This window comes from Chelonia mydas, chromosome 5, assembly GCF_015237465.2.
Source record: "Chelonia mydas isolate rCheMyd1 chromosome 5, rCheMyd1.pri.v2, whole genome shotgun sequence".
NCBI lineage: Eukaryota > Metazoa > Chordata > Testudines > Cheloniidae > Chelonia > Chelonia mydas.
This window is the reverse complement of record NC_051245.2, coordinates 125423976-125444260: the sequence shown is the minus strand read 5'-3', so window position 1 is coordinate 125444260 and position 20285 is coordinate 125423976. Positions and strand designations below refer to the sequence as shown.

The following is a 20285-nucleotide window of genomic DNA, read 5'->3' as shown; positions in this document are numbered from 1 at the left end:
TCGTCCCAGACCTGCAACACTATGCGGTCCCACCAGTCTGTGCTTGTTTCCCGAGCCCAGAATTGGCGTTCCACAGCATGAACCTGCCCCATTAGCACCATGATGCATGCATTGGCAGGGCCCATGCTTTCAGAGAAATCTGTGTCCATGTCCTGATCACTCACGTGACCGCGCTGACGTCGCCTCCTCGCCCGGTATCGCTTTGCCAGGTTCTGGTGCTGCATATGCTGCTGGATAATGCGTGTGGTGTTTAATGTGCTCCTAATTGCCAAAGTGAGCTGAGCGGGCTCCATGCTTGCCTTGGTATGGCGTCCGCACAGAAAAAAGGCACGGAACGATTGTCTGCCGTTGCTCTGACGGAGGGAGGGGTGACTGAGGACACGACTTACAGGGTTGGCTTCAGGGAGCTAAAATCAACAAAGGGGGTGGCTTTACATCAAGGAGTATTTCAGGCAGGACTTCACGGAGGGTTCCAATAAGAAATGGTGCACCTAAGTTATTGTTCTTATTGGAACAAGGAGGTTAGCCTGGCCTCTGATTGATACATGGCTAGATTTACCTCGCTGCACCTTCTCTGTGAGAGACTGCAGTGTGACCTAGAGGAATGAGTCCCCTAGACGGGGGAGGAGGCAAATGAGTACAAAACAAATCTGGTCTATTTCTTGTTTTGATCCACTCCATCTATCTTTTACATCTTTGGCTGGCAGCAGACGGTGCAGAAGGACTGCATGCCATCCACATCTCATGGCTGCTTGGCAGAAGATGGTACAGTACGACTGCTAGCCATCATCATCTCTTGCCTGTCCGGCAGAAGATGGTACAATACCACTGCTAGCCATCGTCATCTCTTGCCTGCCCGGCAGAAGATGGTACAGTACGACTGCTAGCAATCCGTATTGCCTGCCTGCTCACCATAAGATGGTTCAATAGGACTGACTGCAGGACTAAAGAAAATGACCTGGTGAAGTCACTCCAAATTTAGTCCCTGCGCCCATGGCTGCCCAGGCGCTCCCAGCCGACGCGGCCAGGAGCACCTCGGACATGACGAGGACGGCTACCAGTCGTATTGCACCGTCTGCTGCCACAAGGCAATGGGTTGCTGCTACTGTGTAGCAATGCAGTACCGCGTCTGCCAGCACCCAGGAGACATACGGTGATGGTTACCTGAGCGGGCTCCATGCTTGCGGTGGTATGGCGTCTGCACAGGTAACTCAGGAAAAAAGGCGCGAAACGATTGTCTGCCCTTGCTTTCACGGAGGGAGGGAGGGAAGGGGGGACTGACGATATGTACCCAGAACCACCCGCGACAATGTTTTAGCTCCATCAGGCATTGGGATCTCAACCCAGAATTCCAGTGGGCAGCGGAGACTGCAGGAACTGTGGGATAGCTGTCCACAGTGCAACGCTCCGGAAGTCGACTCTAGCCTCAGTACTGTGGAAACACTCTGCCGAGTTAATGCACTTAATGCACTTAGAGCATTTTCTGTGGGGACACACACACTCGAATATATAAAACCGATTTCTAAAAAACCGACTTCTATAAATTCGACCTTATTCCGTAGTGTAGACATACCCTAAGGATAGTTAAGCTCTGGAACAAGCTTCCAAGGGAGGTTGTGGAATCACATCATTGGAGGTTTTTAAGAACAGGCTGGACAAACACTTGTCAGGGATGGTCTAGGTTTACTTGGTCCTTCCTCAGCACAGGGGGCTGGACTAGATGACCTCCTGAGGTCCCTTCCAGCCCAACATTTCTATGATTCTCTTTTGCTACAGAACATTTGGCTTCCGTCAAATCAACACTTTCTGACAGAAAAGTGTTCCGTCTGAAAATTTTTGACCAGCTCTAATGTGAATACAATCTTGTGGTTGAGATGTTACACATGCATATTAGGAAACTTTAAATTACAGTGTATACATGTATATTTATAGGAATCAATGTAACTTGACCAAAGTGCCATTTTATGTCTTAATAGAAAATTTAAAAACTAGTGCATATACGCAGGGCTGTGAGTTATGTTTGCCATGGGAATTATATTGACATTTATGCGTCTGTGGTTGTAACTTTAGCGTTAATGTTTTCCTATCTTAATATACCTGGGAATATGTTTAAGTAAGTGTTTTAGTTGTATTTTTGCCTTTAGGGAGGGAATCCTTTCATCATCATCTTCTTTCCCCCTTTTGTCCATCAGAATTAATTCAGATTAGATCAATAATTCATGTTAGGAATCTGCTCAGCCAATTTAAAAAAAAAAGTATTTTACTTTTAGTTTTTCATTTCACTATCCCTTGTTTCATTTATGTGTCAGTCTCTGTCCCATCATTCTGCACCCATCCAGTCACCTGGGGTCTCTTTCCCCATCCTGCGACTGGCAAACCTTTGTTTCACTTACTTTGTCATGAACATTTCCGGAATAGAATTGCTTAGCATAATCATGCCTGTGTTCTGGTATACTAGAGCTTCCCAGTGCGAACCCTTTAGAAGCTGACTGGAATGATGTGATTCTGATCAATTTCAGATTGCTGCTAGCAAATACAGGAAAATCCTAATACTCAAGGAACAGTCAGATCCTGCTAAATAATTCTGTGGGATTGTCTGCTGGAGTGAGTATGGAAATGTGGTATTTGTGTGATCTCAAGTATCATCTAAAAGCTGCTGTTAACACATTTTTACTGGAAATGATTTTTATTGTGCAATATTGTAGTGAAATGTTGTTCCAAATGTACTTCAGATAGTTCTTATCAGAAATGTGACAAGGCTAATTGTCATGGAGCCATAGATGATGATAAATGATGTGATATCATATCTTGTCATGAAGGGTACGTGGATTACTCCGTTCAAGAGGCAGACTGTGTAATATAAAATTGTAAATTTGAAATTTTAAAATGCAGTTAACCTAAATTATACCTGAACTTTGTGACACCAGTCATTTGAATTCTAAAGTCTAAAAGAGACATTTGTACTTTTGGCTTATTGTATGAGTGTACTAATGTGACAGGAATATGCTACTTCAAATACTAGTGTGTCTTCAGTGTGGATTAAATACGTAAATAATCCTTTAAAATTTTCCATTTCATGTTTTTACTTTTCATTCATAAATAGTGGTGTCCCTCAGGGATCTGTACTGGGACAAGTACCGTTCAACATATTCAGAAATGATCTGGAAAAAGGGGTAAAGTTGGCAAAATTTACAGATGATACGAAACTACTCAAGATAGTTAACTCCTCACAGTCTGCTTGGGACTTACAAAAGGCTCTCACAAAACTGGGTGACGGGACAACACAATGGCAGATGAAATTCAATGTTGATAAATGCAAAGTAAAGCACATTGGAAAACATAATCCCAACTATACATATAAAATGATGGGGTCTAAATTAGCTGGAGCACTCAAGAAAGAGATCTTGGAGTCAATGTGGATAGTTCTCTGAAAACATCCACTCAGTGTGCAGCGGGAGTCTAAAAAGCTAACAATGTTGGGAATCCTTAAATAGGAAAGGGATAGATAATAAAACAGAAAATATCATATTGCCTCTATATAAATCCATGGTACGCCCGCATCTTGAATTCTGTGTGCAGATGTGGTCACCCCATCTCAGAAAAGATATTTTGGAATTGGAAAAGGCTCAGAAAAAGGCATAAAAATTATAAGGGGTATGGAATAGCTTCCATATGAGGAGAGATTAATAAGACTGGGACTTTTCAGCTTGGAAGGGATATGATTGAGGTCTATAACATCATGACTGGTGTGGAGAAAGTAAATAAGGAAGTGTTATTTACTCCTTCTCATAACACAAGAATTAGAGGTCACCAAATGAAATTAATAGGCAGCAGGTTTAAAACAAATAAAAGGAAGTATTTCTTCCCACAATGCACAATCAAACTGTGGAACTCCTTGCCAGAGGATGTTGTGAAGACCAAGACTATAACAGTGTTCAAAAAAGAATTAGATAAATTCATGGAGGATAGGTCCATAAATGGCTATTAGCCAGGATGGGCAGGGATGGAGTCCCTACCCTCTGTTTGCCAGAAGCTGGAAATGGGAGACAGGGGATGGGTCACTTGATGATTACCTGTTCTGTTCATTCCCTCTGGGGCACCTGGGATTGGCTACTGTTGGAAGACAGGATACTGGGTTAGATGGACCTTTCGTCTGACCCAGTATCGCTGTTCTTATGTTCTTATTCCTGTCTGTTGTTGTTTGTTTGGAAGCATCATTGCACCTGAAGAAAGATCCAGTCCAAAGAGTCAGCTGTAGTTGTTGTTACTAGATCCAGGCTGTGTTATGAATAGGGAGATGTAGTGTTAAAAGACTCTAAGTTGGGGCATTTTTCCTACTATATTGGAAGATGGAATTCCACATGTGCTTTTTTCCATTGGCCCTGCACTTCCCAATCTAGCAGCAATCATCAATGTGTGAGAAAAATCATTAGATTTTTGTTGCATTACTTTATGAGAAGAGTATAGCGGCACTAAAAATGTTTTGTTAAACCTGTTAGTGCTGTCCATAGCAACAGAATCTTGAGATACCACTGTCCAGTGGGAAGATGAGCAATTCCTCTTTGAGCCAAGCCACAGATTTGGCTCCCAGTGTCGCAATAATACTAATACATCCATCCTTGTGATTCAGCACAGTAATTTACACAATCTGGTCGTCTTCCACCTCGCTGTAATAAGGGATATTCAGGCTATTGTAACTGCCGCAGTTTGGCATGGGTGTCTTTGCTGTCCAGGCTTTGCAAGGTTAAGTTGTTCTTTTGGATAATTGTCAGTTTGTGCCTTGGGAGGGCCATGTGGAGAGGACACCCTTGGTCAGTTCGGCCTGATCTACGCTATGAGTTTATTTTGGCTTTAGCAGCGTTAAATCGAATTAACCCTGCACCCGTCCACACAACAAAGCCATTTTTTTCTACATAAAGGGCTCTTAAAACCGATTTCTGTACTCATCCCCAACAAGGGGATTAGTGCTGAAATCGACATCGCTGTTTCAAATTAGAGTTAGTGTGGATGCAATTCGAAGGTATTGGCCTCCGGGAGCTATCCCACAGTGCACCATTGTGACTGCTCTGGACAGCACTCTGAACTCGGATGCACTGGCCAGGTGTACAGGAAAAGCCTGTACTTTTGAATCTCATTTCCTGTTTGGCCAGGCGAGCTCATCAGCACAGGTGACCATGCAGAGCTCATCAGCACAGGTGACCATGCAGTCCCAGAATCGAAAAAGAGCTCCAGCATGGACCGAATGGGAGGTACTGGATCTGATCGCTGTATGGGGAGAGGAATCCGTGCTATCAGAACTACGTTCCAAAACACGAAATGCCAAAACATTTCAAAAAATCTCCGAGGCCATGAGGGCCAGAGGCTACAGCAGGGACGCAACACAGTGCCACGTGAAACTTAAGGAGCTCAGACACGCGTACCAGAAAACCAAAGAATCAAACGGATGCTCCGGGACAGAGCCCCAGACATGCCGCTTCTACGCTGAGCTGCATGCAATTCTAGGGGGGGCCGCCACCACTACCCCTGTCTGTGGACTCCAATGATGGGGTACTCTCCACCATGCCTGAGGATTTTGTGGATGGGGAAGATGAGGAGGAGGAGGAGGAGAAGCTTGAGGAGAGCACACAGCACACTGTTCTCCCTGACAGCCAGGATCTTTTTATCACCCTGACTGAAATACCCTCCCAACCCAACGAAGCCAGAGAAGGGACCTCTGGTGAGTGTACCTTTTAAAATATAATACATGTTATAAAAGCAAGCATTTTTTAATGATTAAGTAGCCCTGAGGACTTGGGATGGATTCGTGGCCAGTACAGCTACTGGAAAAGTCTGCTAACGTGTCTGGGGATGGAGCGGAAATCTGCCAGGGACATCTCCACGAAGCTCTCCTGGAGGTACTCTAAAAGCCTTTGCAGAAGGTTTCTGGGGAGAGCAGCCTTATTCCGTCCTCCATGGTAGGACACTTTACCACGCCATGCTAGTAGCAAGTAATCTGGTATCATTGCATGACAAAGCCTGGCAGTGTTTGGTCCCGGTGTTTGCTGGCATTCAAGCAACATCCATTCTTTATCTCTCTGTGTTATCCTCAGAAGAGTGATATCATTCATGGTAACCTGGTTGAAATAGGGGAATTTAAGGGGACATTCAGAGGTGCCCGTTCCTACTGGGCTGTTTGCCTGTGGCTGAAAAGAAATCCTCCCCGCAGTTAACCATGTTGTGTGTGTGTGTGTGGGGGGGGGGTATTGGTGCTGAGCTGTTCGCGTTTGGCTAGCAGGCATCTTCCCTGATACCAGCCATGCGGTGGGGGGAGGGGTAAAGCGATCATCCCAGAGAATTGCGGGGGGGGTTAGTTTGGTTTCTGCTACTGCATGTTAATAGGAAAACTGCAGCACTAAATGGCCAACTCAACGTGCTTTGCTTGGTATGGGAGAGGAGGGTGCTGCTGTTATGAAGGTTGCAGAAGCCGAAAGACTATGGCTTACCATGGCTGCCTGCAAGCCGAATTCTGTTGCCTGGCACTGTGTGTGTGATCTCTAACGCCAAAGCCGCAGGCACTCAATATAAGATGCAAAATGTGACCGTGTACCAAAATCACATGTGCTATGTAATGTGAATAGTGTTGTTCACCATGAAAGAGTATAGCCATTGTTCTGTAAAATGTATCTTTTAAAATACTTCACTCCCTTTTTTTTCCTCCAACAGCTGCAAATGTTTCAAGCCTCCCTCCTCCGTCCCAAAGGCTATCTCAGATAAGGCGGCGAAAAAAATGTACACGCGATGAAAAGTTCTCTGAGCTCATGCAGTCGTCCGGCACTGACAGAGCTCAGCAGAATGTGTGGAGGGACACAGTAGCAGAGTACAGGAAAGTGGCTGATGAACGTGAGGAGAGGTGGCGGCAGGAAGATTGGAGGAGGCATGAGGCAACGCTGGGGCTACTGCGGGATCAAACGGACATGCTCTGGCGTCTGGTGGAGGTTCATGAACGGCAGCAGGATCACAGACTGCTGCTGCAGCCCCTGTTTAACCGCACTCCCTCCTCCCCAGGTTCCATAGCCTCCTCACCCAGATGCCCAAGAATGCCGGTGGGGGGCGGGGGGAGAGAAGAAGGCTCCGGGCACACAACCACTCCACACCAGTGGACAGCCCAAACAACAGAAGGCTGTCATTCAAGAAGTTTTAAAGTGGCCTTTTCCTTCCCTCCTACCCTCCTCCCACACCCCACCCAGGCTACCTTGTGAGTTATCTCCCTATTTTTATAATCAATTAATAAAGAATACATGTTTTTTAAACGATAGTGACTTTATTTCCTTTGCAAGCAAGCTTTGATCGAAGTGGGGAGAGCGGGTGGCTTACAGGGAATTTAGAGACAACCAAGGGGGTGGGTTTTCATCAAGGAGAAACAAACAGAAGTGTCACACAGTACCCTCGCCAGTCATGAAACTGGTTTTCAAAGCTTCTCTGATGCGTACCGCGCCCTCCTGTGCTCTTCTAACCGCCCTGGTGTCTGGCTGCGCTTATTCAGCAGCCAGGTGATTTGCATCCACCTCTCACCCAGTCATAAATGTCTCCCCCTTACTTTCACAGAGATTGTGGAGCACACAGCAAGCAGCAATAACAATGGGAATATTGGTTTTGCTGAGGTCTGAGCGAGCCAGTAAACTGCGCCAGCGACCTTTTAAACGTCCAAATGCACACTCTACCACCATTCTGCACTTGCTCAGCCTATAGTTGAACAGTTCCTAACTACTGTCCAGGGTGCCTGTGTACGGCTTCATAAGCCAGGGCATTAAGGAGTAGGCTGGGTCCCCAAGGATAACTATAGGCATTTCAACATCCCCAACAGTTATTTTCTGGTCTCGGAAGTAAATCCCTTCCTGCAGCCATTTAAACAGACCAGAGTTCCTGAAGACGCGAGCGTCATGAACCTTTCCCGGCCATCCCACGTTGAAGTTGGTGAAACGTCCCTTGTGATCCACCAGTGCTTGCAGCACCACTGAAAAGTATCCCTTGCGGTTTATATACCGGCTGCACTGGTGGTCCGGTCCCAAGATAGGGATATAGGTTCTGTCTATAGCCCCACCATAGTTAGGGAATCCCATTGCAGCAAAGCCATCTAGTATGACCTGCACATTTCCCAGAGTCACTACCTTTGATAGCAGCAGCTCAATGATTGCATTGGCTACTTACATCACAGCAACCCCTGCAGTAGATATGCCCACTCCAAATTGATTACCGACTGACCGGTAGCTGTCTGGTGTTGCAAGCTTCCACAGGGCTATTGCCACTCGCTTGTGAACTGTGGGGGCTGGTCTCATCTTGGTATTCTTGCGCTTCAGGGCAGGGGAAAGCAAGTCACAAAGTTCTATGAAAGTGCCCTTACGCATGTGAAAGTTTCGGAGCCACTGGGAATCATCCCAAACCTGCAACACTATGCGGTCCCACCACTCTGTGCTTGTTTCCCGGGCCCAGAATCGGTGTTCCACAGCATGAGCCTGTCCCAGTAATACCATGATCTCCAAATTGCTGGGGACCGCGGTTTTAGAGAAATCTGTGTTCATGTCCTCATCACCGCACTTCCGTCGCCTCCTCGCCTGGTTTTTCAGGTGCTGGTTCTGCATAAACTGCACGATAATGCACGGGGTGTTTACAATGGTCATAACTGCTGTGGTGAGCTGAACGGGCTCCATGCTTACTGTGCTATGGCGTCTGCTCGGGCAATCCAGGGAAAAGGGCGCGAAACGATTGTCTGCTGTGCTTTCACGGAGGGAGGGAGGGTTGACTGACGACATTTACCCAGAACCACCTGTGACAAACTTTTGGCCCCATCAGGCATTGGGAGCTCAGCCCAGAATTCCAATGAGCAGCGGGGACTCCGGGAACTGTGGGATAGCTACCCACAGTGTACTGCTCAGAATGTTGACGCTTGCCACAGTACTGTGGACGCACACCGTCGAATTACTGTGCTTAGTGTGGGCGCATGCACTCGACTTTATACAATTTGTTCCCAAAAATCGACTTCTGTAAAATCGGAGTACTTTCGTAGTGTAGACATGGCCTTCCTTGGCAATGGGACTGAGATGGGCCAAAAGACATGGAGCATAGTGGGGTGGAAGAAAATCTTTAATTTTAAAAATGATTATTCACTGGATATATATGCATCTTTTGGCATTTTTCTTGTATATTGTTTGTGTTCATCTTGTCTGTTCAAATACTTTTAAGGGCAAGGACCATGTCTCTGTGTGGGACCCTGATAATAATTGGAGCCTTCGGATGCTATTTCAATAATAAAACCTCATGAGTGCCACCCTTTTCTTGTTTCACTTTTTAAATTTTGAGATGCCTGGGTGTTTATAATAAAACTAGTGTATTTGTTTTCAATTTGTGTTCCTCCCCATTTCTGTGTGTGCACATAGTATAAAGTCATGTATTGGAGCATATAGTATATAAAGGAACTTTCAATGATTTAGAATTCTTCTTAATAGTCATTGACAGTGATTGTTAAAGATTTACCCTGTATATTTTCATTGACAGGTTCCAGTTGCACATTGTTTTGGACCTCTGGGACATTACAAAAAAAAGTTTTGCACCGTATGCAGAAAGCAGTTAGAGTCCCTTGCATTTCGATGTGAAGGTAATTTAAAATGTGTATATGCACAGTCATTTGTGTCACATAAAAATAGATATATGTGTATTTCTAAAGATATATAATGTATGCTAATGATAACCCTGACATAAATTCCTTTCTTTTTGCATTCATGAGATAAACTCTACTTAATTTGTTCTCTGGACTGCTTCATTTGTGTTCTGTCCAATAATCTTTGTGTCTGAACCAACATTGCAAACTACCAAGCACCTTCAAACAGTTACCTTAAAAACAAGGAACAAAAATACATGCAGACATAAGTCTCTTCACCAAATGTGGTTTCCATCCCCTGATTTTACTCTGGTCCTTGAATTATTGTTGATGCTGCTGCGGGTCAGTGACAGGCCCAAAAGCAAGCCTCCTCCCCTTGGAGAAATGTGATTCTGAGCTTTCTGTTAGTGTGTAGCACGAACACCTACCCCTGAAGTATTTTGAAATACTGGGACTTAAATAAATACCAACAATTTTGACAGAAAACCTATTTTAGACTGCTTTTAACATATTCTCACTTCTCTGCCACGGTCTGTTGATGGTAGTTAGGGCACCTAAAGGGACATGAAAATAGTATCAGTAAAAATGTTCCAAAGTAGCTTTTCTGTAAAAAGTGCTGTAAACATAATACATGTTGGTCTGAAGGCTTCGTTGGCACTTGTTTGGGGCAATCTGCCTAACTCCCGCATGGCCATGCCGTTCATGAATGACATGTCCGTTTCAAAAATGAAAGTCATTGGGAGTTGGTAAGGCACTGCTGAAAATTTTATCCCTGCTCTAGTGTTCCCCTGTATGCATGGCCGGAGGGCTGAAACTGAAGAGACAATAGGTTTGAGCATGCATGGAGGCAATAGGGATGAACCTGGAGTTATGTTGGGTAGTCTTGGGCCCATTCTGAAGACCCTTGTAAGCAGCATCAGGGATCAGAAAAAAGCTTTATAAAGTTAGTTTTAAATACTTTTTTTAATTGGGTGATAAAACTTGTGTTCTCTTTTGATGGTTTTCATATTGACTAGTTCAAAGAAATGGAAATGTTGACAGTTAGAGAGGCACTTAGAGCTTGAGATGAGTTTTGATTTGATGACTTTGTATTTGATAGACCAATTCCTCTACCTTTCTGCAGATACTGTCCTTCAGTTGTAAACTAAACAATCAAAGTATGCATTATGAAAGAGCCCATAAAGACTGCTCAGTTCTGACCCTAAGTTCCTGGGCTGAAGTTGACACATTTAGCAGTTCTCCCCAGTCATTTCTAAATCTTGCTTTTTAAAGACCGTTTCTCTTGGGAAAGTGGCTGTCTCTAAACTGTCCCCATCCTACTCAACAAATTCATTCTTTTCGGTATTTGGAGGCATATCCAATATCCATATCCAAACTGAAATGCATGTTCCAGCTTTTACTCCTATTAGTACTGCAGAGCCAACATAGCTTTGCTGCGTGAGCTGCAGATTGTACTCTACCAAGTGTACCAACAGCAGAATTGTTGCTACGCTCCAATCAGCTACTCTTGTGTAACCTCGCTGAAATCCTTATTTGGTTTAAAGAAACTTTATTACTGGATGTGTGGCTGGAAAGAACTCAGCTTGTCTCTAAGCCCAGGTTGAATTTACAAAACTGTCAACATTTTCCTTATCAAATGTGTATTTTTTTTTAAAAATAGTTGACAAATAACAACCCTGGAACTGCACAATATCTTTTTTTACCAAGTAATTTTTGGGGTAGATTTGTAGTCAAGTTAAGAAATATTTAATCTATTTAGGGATCTCATACTTACTATCTTGTTATAGCAGTTTTCAGAAGGATTCTTTTCAGAAAAGAAAAACAATATTGCTTCTCCTGTAGATTTAAACAAAGACCGTCTTTGCTTATGTGCAATGGAGAATTACATCCACAGCAGTGTGTAGGGCAATAATTAGCTAGAATGTGCTTATTGACTTTATTTCTTACAACTTATAGAGCACTTTTAAAATTAAGCTTACAGAATGGGTAACTTGATGATTCTTGTAAAAGCATGACTGTCATTGTTAATGGCTGTCAGCGGGGCTGACCTCCTGCGTCAGATCTGGAATACTCGTCCGAGTTGTGTGAGGTGGTTGGAACAATGGATTCCTTGAATGCTACAGAAAGAGGTGGTTTGCAGGCTTGGTGGAATCCTGAGATTCATGTTCTTGATTTATTTGAAGAGACAAATGTTGCTGTCCGCCCAGAACGGTCACTTTTAAAGAACAGTTCTATTTACAACTTAGATTGTAGCTAATTTTCTTTTCTTTTTCTTCTTCTTCCAAATAGGTTCATGGCTATTTGTCCCTGTGTAATTTTTGTTTGGGGTGTGTCTTGGCTGGCTATCACTCTTCTGTGTTTAGGACTTTGTTATTTTTCAGCAATAGAAAATAGGGAAAGTTGCCCTTCCTATTAATGGGAATCTCCTGAACTCTTTCTCATTTTGTTAAAGCAAAATTTCCAGTTTAAGGTGAGAGAGGTGATTATGGTAGGGAAGAGGACTGGTTTCTTTGAATCAGACTATAGACATCCTTATAATAAGCCAGCCAATTGTTCTTATCTTACTTTATTGGAAGAAATAATTAAATCACTTAAGCGCAAAATTAGTTTTGCCTTCCTACATACTTGCTTTTTCAGTTAAATAATAGTTGCATCAATTAAATGCAAAGTAAATTGAATAACACACACCATAATACAGATAAATGTCTTGTATTTTGCCTGTCTTTGCTGAACAGTAAAAGGCATGAGAAATGCTATGTGGGGAGATAGGAAAATAAAACAAACCTGGATGTTAAAGACATTTCCTGTTTAATTTTTTTACTTTCAGTGTGTGAACTACACGTGCATACGGATTGTGTCCCATTTGCTTGTAGCGATTGTCGTCAGTGCCATCAAGATGGGCATCAGGATCATGTGAGTGTTAACTTGTGTGGCTAGAACAGAGCATGAAGTACAATCGGTTACTTTCAATGTAAAACAAACCTGATTCCCCTCCCTCCCCCAATAACATCCTCCTCCAGTTTCTGTTGTGTGGTTTACTGCGTGAGCGACATGGGTTTGGTAGATATGTTCCTTATCTATAAGGAACAGAAAAATACATCCTGTATATTATTGGATTTTATTGGAACTGATGTTACTTTTTGTTTTCTGACATGTTACTGACATTTGTCCAATGGACAGCAGGTTATTGCTGCTGAATTTTAGACATGCTCAGTGGAGCTCAAGTTGAACATATCCAGGAGCGTTCAGAAAATCTCGGTCTTTATTTAAAAAACAAAAGACCGCTCTGGTGATGGGGAAATGGAAATTCCCTCTTCTCTCTGAGAGTTTTTTTTTTTTTTTTTTGCTTCTTATGATGTGAACCTTTTTTAGAGAAACTGTAATGCTAAACAGTACAAGCCTGTTGGCAGGACGAATAGAATTACCATCAAAGTACAATGTGCCCTTCATACTGATGCATCATTTCTAAATTGTAGTGTTCTCTTTGTGAAGGGGGAAAATGATTGTATAGCTGTTGCACTTCTCCCTGTTGTACCTCAGATTTCATGGCCAAAACTTTAAAAGATGGCTGCTGAAAATTCTGGTAATTAAGTGGATATTGAGGCCTGATTTTCAGAGGTGCTGAGCAACCAGCAGCTTCCATGGTAGTAGAGAGTTAGTGCTGAATGCTGAGCACTTCTGAAATTCAGGCCTAAATGTGGTGTTAGTTGTACCGTAGCTTTTAGCACCACTCTTTAAAATTTTTGGCCTTCTATCTCTCGTACTAAAGACTGACCAAGCATTTTGAAAGGGCACGTTATTGTAGTAGCTATAGGTGCCAAAGATCAAATGCAAAGTAATTTGCTGTGTATAAGTTTAGTGTAAGAATAATACATTGTGGACTGTTTGTAGAACATGAAATAAAAATTAATATTTCTGTATGCAGTGTTGTAGCAATGTCGGCCTCAAGATATTAGAGACAAGGTGAGTGAGGTGATATCTTTATTGGACCAACATCTGTTGGTGAGAGAGACAAGCTTTCGAGCTTACACAGAGCTCTTCTTTTGGTCTGGGAAATGTACTCAGAGTGTCACAGCTAAATACAAGGTGGAACAGATTGTTTAGCATAAGTAGTGATCACATATTTCAAAAAGAACAAGGAGTACTTGTTACACCTTAGAGACTAACAAATTTATTAACAAAAATATTTCAAGGGACCACTCCAGGGGAAACGGCCTGTTAACATCCCTGCAGTCAGGGGAGGAAAGGAAGATGGGGACCTGGGGGGACTGTTAGTGGGTTACAGATTGTTGTAATAAGTTATAACTACACTGTCTCTGTTCAATCCATGATATTGAGTGTTCAGCAAAGTTATGAATTTAAGCTCCCGGGCTCGTCTTTTGAAAGGATTGTGCAGGTTTCCTTTGAGGATGAGGACTGATATGGCGGACATAGAGTGATAAAGTGAATTGTGAAAAGTGTTTACCCACAGGTGATGTGAGGTTTTTGTCTTTTATCGTTTTCCTGTGGTTTTTCTGCATTTTGAGCTTTTGAGCAACGTGACACACCCCAAGGACACAGAGAGTTATTATAGAAGCCACACATTTCTGAGATCTCTAAACCCATTCCTCAGGCTGGCTGCTGCTTATGTCTCAGGCAAAATGTTTAATGTTTGCTGCTCAATATCTTAATCCGTAAAATGCTAATTCTAGTCTCTCTGAATATTTTGAAAACTAAGTTTTGTAATGGGCTGTAAAGATGGAAAGTGCTATGTAAGTGCCAAATATTGTTCCTTATGTTGATGCATTTATTACAGAGCTAAACATTACAATGCTCAGGAAAACGGGCCAGTGAGACTTCTTTATCCTTGATTTTCTGTGGGATTTTAATGGCCTGCTGCAAACTTGCTTACTCCATATTTCAATAGGAAAATACTTAAATATTGTATATATTAATTACATTAAATATGTGCAACGTTCTGTGATGTTTTTCCTAAAGCCTTTAGGGTTAATTTTAAATTAATAATGTAGGGACATGGTTGTGTTTACCATTCGGTATAATACAGTTGATTGATCCATTTTCTCAGGATACATACCATCATCATTGGAGGGAGGGAAATCTCTCGTCCAGTGCTCGTTGTGAGGTCTGCAAGAAAACCTGTGGTTCTTCAGAGGTGCTGTCTGGCATGAGGTGTGAGTGGTGTGGCATTCTGGTATGTAAGCGTCATTGGGCATATCTGTGGAAATAAAAGCCTTGTTAATTTTATGTATTTAAAACTGGCCATGAATAAGTCATAGAATCATAGAATATCAGGGTTGGAAGGGACCTCCAGGAGGTCATCTAGTCCAACCCCCTGCTCAAAGCAGGACCGATCCCCAATTAAATCATCCCAGCCAGGGCTTTGTCAAGCCTGACCTTAAAGACTTCTAAGGAAGGAGATTCCACCACCTCCCTAGGTAACGCATTCCAGTGTTTCACCACCCTCCTAGTGAAAAAGTTTTTCCTAATATCCAACCTAAATCTCTCCCACTGCAACTTGAGACCATTACTCCTTGTCGTGTCATCCGCTACCACTGAGAATAGTCTAGATCCATCCTCTTTGGAACCACCTTTCAGGTAGTTAAAAGCAGTTATCAAATCTCCCCTCATTCTTCTCTTCTGTAGACTAAACAATCCCAGTTCCCTCAGCCTCTCCTCGTAAGTCAGTCATTTGTTAGATGACACTCAATAAATCAGAGTGAAAGTAAGTTTGGGATTTGTTTCCTTTAGTCTCCAAAGTGGAGGAATTTTAAAATAAGTGGATAAAATTAAGGAATTCTTAATGCTGTGTCTTAACAGGATTCTTTGGGGGTACTAACACTGCATAGTTAACTGATGCTTCTTCATTCAGTACACGGCTGCTATTCCATTTCTTGTCTTGTGGTTCTCACACATTCGGTATATTACCAGTTAGTCCTTGTATTATTGATGTGAATTGTAAAAAGTGTGAGAGGGTCGGGCCAGATGGCTATAGGAGAGTAATAGAAGGCAGATATATTAGCCCCAGGCTAAGTAGGTCCCTTTTCCCTGGGTAAGGTAACAGGGAAGGTTCCAGAACAATCAGGAACCTTCTGGAGACAATTAAGACAGGCTGATTAGAACACCTGCAGCCAATCAAGAAGCTGCTAGAATCAATTAAAGCACGCTAATCAGGGCACCTGGGTTTTAAAAAGGAGCTAACTTCAGTTTGTGGTGTGAATATGAGAAGCTGGGAGCAAGAGGCACTAGGAGCTGAGAGTGAGAACACGGACTGTTAGAGGACTGAGGTGTACAAGCATTATCAGACACCAGGAGGAAGGTCCTATGGTGAGGATAAAGCAGGTGTTGGGAGGAGGCCATGGGGAAGTAGTCCAGGGAGTTGTAGCTGTCGCACAGCTGTTCCAGGAGGCACTCTAGACAGCTGCATTCCACAGGGCCCTGGGCTGGAACCCGGAGTAGAGGGCAGGCCCGGGTTCCCCCCAAACCTCCCAACTCCTGGTCAGACACAGGAGGAGTTGACCTGGACTGTGGGTTCAGAAAAAGTGCCAAGCTGAGGGCTGCCATGAAGCTCCAAGACGAGCAAATCCGCCAATAAGCGCAAGACCCAAGGTAGAGTAGGAACTTTGTCACAAAAGAAACAAAAATTTATGCTGATTACATAGAATCCCTCTTTCTAACCTGCTCGTGTTCCCTTTCAGCATGGAATGTTTTTGAACCCTGGAGATTGTTCCCAACATTTCTGAACGTGTATTTGATTTTGTGGTCATCCCTTTGTACTGCTAATGTTTTATTCCCATACAACATAAAAGTATCCTACCTTTATATGCTCTCTCTCATCCAGAAGAGAGCCAAAACTCGTTATAGACTTAAAACTGATATAGAGCCTACTGTGTAGATAGGGGTCATTGAATGCATCATTAGTCACCAAGAGGGTGAAATGCAGAAACAGTGCCTAGAAATAACACACAAAGCATTAGGGGATAGGAAATGAAAAATAAATTTAATAATTAAAAACAAAAGTATTTTTGAATTACCACACTCAGTCTTAAAACTTACAATAGCAAACTTACCTGTATCTTAAGGCTAAACAATTATTCAGTGTTTCAGGTATATTTTATTTGAATTATTTAGATATTCAAAAATACTTTTAAAAAACAAATAACTGAAATTACACATCACTATTTTTTCTTTAAATTTTTTTAATTTTTTTTGTGAACTTCTTTTATTGGCTTTGTTCATCAGTTTGTAATATGTATTTACCATAACCTGATTCCAAGGATAATAGATGGTCTCTAGAATAAATGCAAGGCAGAAATTTACTCAAGGGTCTGGGCTGATGACATAAGCTTCAGAAAGGACAATTCCTGAATTTAACAAGTAAAACCCCAGGAAGAAATCGCAGCCCCGACTCCCTACTGGATAACTTATTTTTTATAACACAATTGTCCATGTTTTGATCATCTTCCCACTTGTGAATACCACTAGAATGCAAAATCTGTGGTTCAGATGCAGAACAGTCTTACTATTGTTCCTTTACGTCAATGTATGTAAAACTTTAGATTTCAGTAGAATATGTTTTTAATATTTTAAAAAATGTTGTCACATGTTAAGAATTCTCACTGTTATGTCAATAAAAATATAGTGAATTAAAATCAAACCTGATATAAATCGATGCAACTCCATTCATCGCACAGGAGATGGACCAATTTACAGTAAGTATGAATTTGTTCCAGCATGGTTTGCAAGGCCACTGCCTATTTTGTTATAGTGAGTTAATTTTTTTTACAAGTTTAATGTCTGAGGTTTGACAAGTGTTTAATGATGTTTCTGTTTATAGGCTCATGCTTCTTGCTACATTACTGTACCACCAGAATGTACTTTTGGAAGATTAAGAAATATGATTCTTCCTCCGAATTTGTGTGTGTTTAGTTTCTCGCAATTTCAGCAAAATGCACTGTTTTCGAATATCAGAGAGCCTGCAAACAGAACCAGGTAAAGACTCTGAAAATGGTATCCAATAAAGTGCTGAATAGGTGGAGTTACTGTGTTTTACGTCAGTATTTAACTGAATCTTTTAAGGTTGCTGATCATGTAGTATGTCTTTTTTGAGGATGTAATATTAATCTGTTACTAGCTAAGGCTGCTGCTTCTGCTACCTGATATGGATCCTAAATACAGAGCCTGCTGTATAGAATACCAAGCCTGAATTCGTGTTTCTGCTTGACTATTTGGCATCAATTCTACTGAGTTTGACCATAAATATGTAGGCACCTTGGTTTTCTTGCTATAACATGTTCTAAAGAAAGTTTAGTTCTAACTTGCACATAACATGATTGTATATTTACAAACATAGGACATTTTTTGTGAAGGAGAGGACCAGTTTTTTTTGTGAGCAAAATCATGTCTTAACCTGTAGCTTCTATTATTCCAGAGCTGAAGCAGCAGGTATATCACTTCTGCATTATAGGAAAAATAAATTTCCATATGCAAGGGAAGGGCGGGGGGGCAGAGGAGAAAGAAACTGCATTTTAAGCACCTTTTTTGGTCAAACATTTCTTACCCCCCACCTCACATACATGTAGTAACTTAACAGTTGTAGTGTATATTGTGGAAACTGTAGACCAGAGTCTTGTTTGACTAACTAGGATGCTGATGCGGATGATATAAGCAATCATTGATATAAATGCTACTTTTATTTAGCAACTCATGTTAGGTTTTTTTTATTAGTTGAAATATTTTGCTTTCCCTGTTTGTAATTAAACATTTGCCCTTTCCAAGTGGAAGGGATTTAATTTGTAGGATAACGTTTTGCTGCCACCTAGTGTATGTATTACTTATTTACTTTAGTTTTCAGGAGCAAGTCTTTTTCTTATGCCTTTGCCTTGTTTCTTTTTGTGCTTTAAATTTCAAACATCCCAAATGTAAACTTATCTTTTTTTCTTAGAAATTATTTTTGTACGTTAAGAATGAAAGGGAAGATAAACACACCAAACTTTGCCAGTCTTGGGAGGTTAAAATGTTAGAAACTTGTTTCCTTAAGAGCTTCCTGAGAAGTTGGACGTTAGTTTACAGTGGTGGTGTTGAACAGTTGAGCGTATCTTGGTACTCATGAAGATAGATATTTAATAGCTATCACTAGCGAGAGTCATCTGTAATACATGCACAAGCTGTAATATTACCCCAGCATCTCTGGTAATGGACCTCAATCCTGACCTACACTCTCTCAACTATTGGAGCCTCTCTTGAGCAGAGACAAGCTAGTTTTTAGTGGACATTTATCTATATTACAAAAACCATGCAGTGAAACACAACTGGTAAAGACCATCCAACCTAGTTTCACTTATGACTTAAAGTGACCTGCAAATGTGTGGTTTTTAATAACTGGTTTTGTACTCTTTGTTGCTTTTTTATGATGTACATAAAGTGCTGGAAAATTGAGTGGTTTTAATGGTTTTTTCCTACTTGTTTTTTATTTTAGAAATATCAGGAATGTTTACTCTGGACCTCCCTGGTTTTGCTGGAGGGCTTCTTCAGGGTCTCAGACGATGAATATTATTAGTCATTTAATCTTTAACAAAGTCTTCCATTCTCAAAATGTTAGTCATTAAATTGGGATGAACAAAAACCAGACTTTAAAACTGTCTGATTAAAAATCCTCTAGTTCAATATTCCGTAATTTTTCCTCTTGTGAGGTCATCCTTTCAGGATGCCTTCATACATCATTTAAAAAAACAAACCACAAGTTTAATATTCATTGTTCCTTATTTGCAGGTCATCTTTAAGTGAAATTTGAACCCAGATCTCTGTGGAGGAAAGACTAGTATGTTAACAATTGCCGCTTTAGTCACTAGCTTGTATACATTAAGTGACAGACAAAGGTTTTCTCCATTTTAATACTTAGGATTATATATGCTCATCATACGAAGTTGCATTACCCAAATTCAAGTTGCCTGAGTACATTTTAACAGGGTACATTTCATGTCATTAAATCTGCATGTTCAAAGCGCAGAAAGCAGAACATCCAACAACCAACAGTGAGGCCCCCACCACAGCACCAGACCTGAAAGCCGCTTTCCTTTGGCAGGGGGCAGGTGTTAGTAGTAACTGAACTTGGATATGAACTTTATGGATGATTCCTTCAACTCTCATAAGTGAAACCAAAACACAAACTTTGGGGTGTTTGAAATTCAGATCCATGTTTTGCAGCTCCAGCCCATGTAGACAAAGGATATATAGTCAGTCTCTGAAAAGTCTCTTCTGTAGAGATACCACCCAGCTGCCAGGATTCTCTCTCCTGGGTCTCGGCTCCCTAGCATGAGATTGGTAGAGCTCCCCAGACTTCGAAAGACTTTTGATCACTGAGGCAGCAGTTGTGCTGTTGAGAGCGAGCGAGCCAGTCAATCACCCTCCCCTCTCAGGTTGCGCGCCGCCTGCTAACCTGAACAGCTGCCTTGGACCTCACCAGACATTTCTTCTTGGCTGGTCGGCAAAGGAGCTATGCTTCTGCCATTGCTGCTTCAGCTCTTCTCCCCAGACTTTCTGAAGCACGGCAGTAGAGTGCCTGTCATTCAGTCAGGCCTGGCTCTCCGGAATAATGGCCATGGGAGGGCTTTTGCTGGAAGCATTTTGGTCAGCGAGTCGGCCCCTGTTTTTC

At 42.0% G+C, this 20285-nt stretch overlaps 1 protein-coding gene across 1 annotated transcript in view; it reads left to right on the top strand.

Moving 5' to 3' along the window:
• Positions 1-20285, top strand: part of DGKQ (diacylglycerol kinase theta) — a 180324-nt gene that overhangs the window by 85664 nt on the left and 74375 nt on the right. Inside the window, 5 exon segments of the mRNA XM_007056846.4 lie at positions 9532-9631; positions 12462-12547; positions 14700-14825; positions 17469-17543; positions 17545-17623. Of these exon segments, the coding sequence (XP_007056908.3) occupies positions 9532-9631; positions 12462-12547; positions 14700-14825; positions 17469-17543; positions 17545-17623 (466 nt within the window).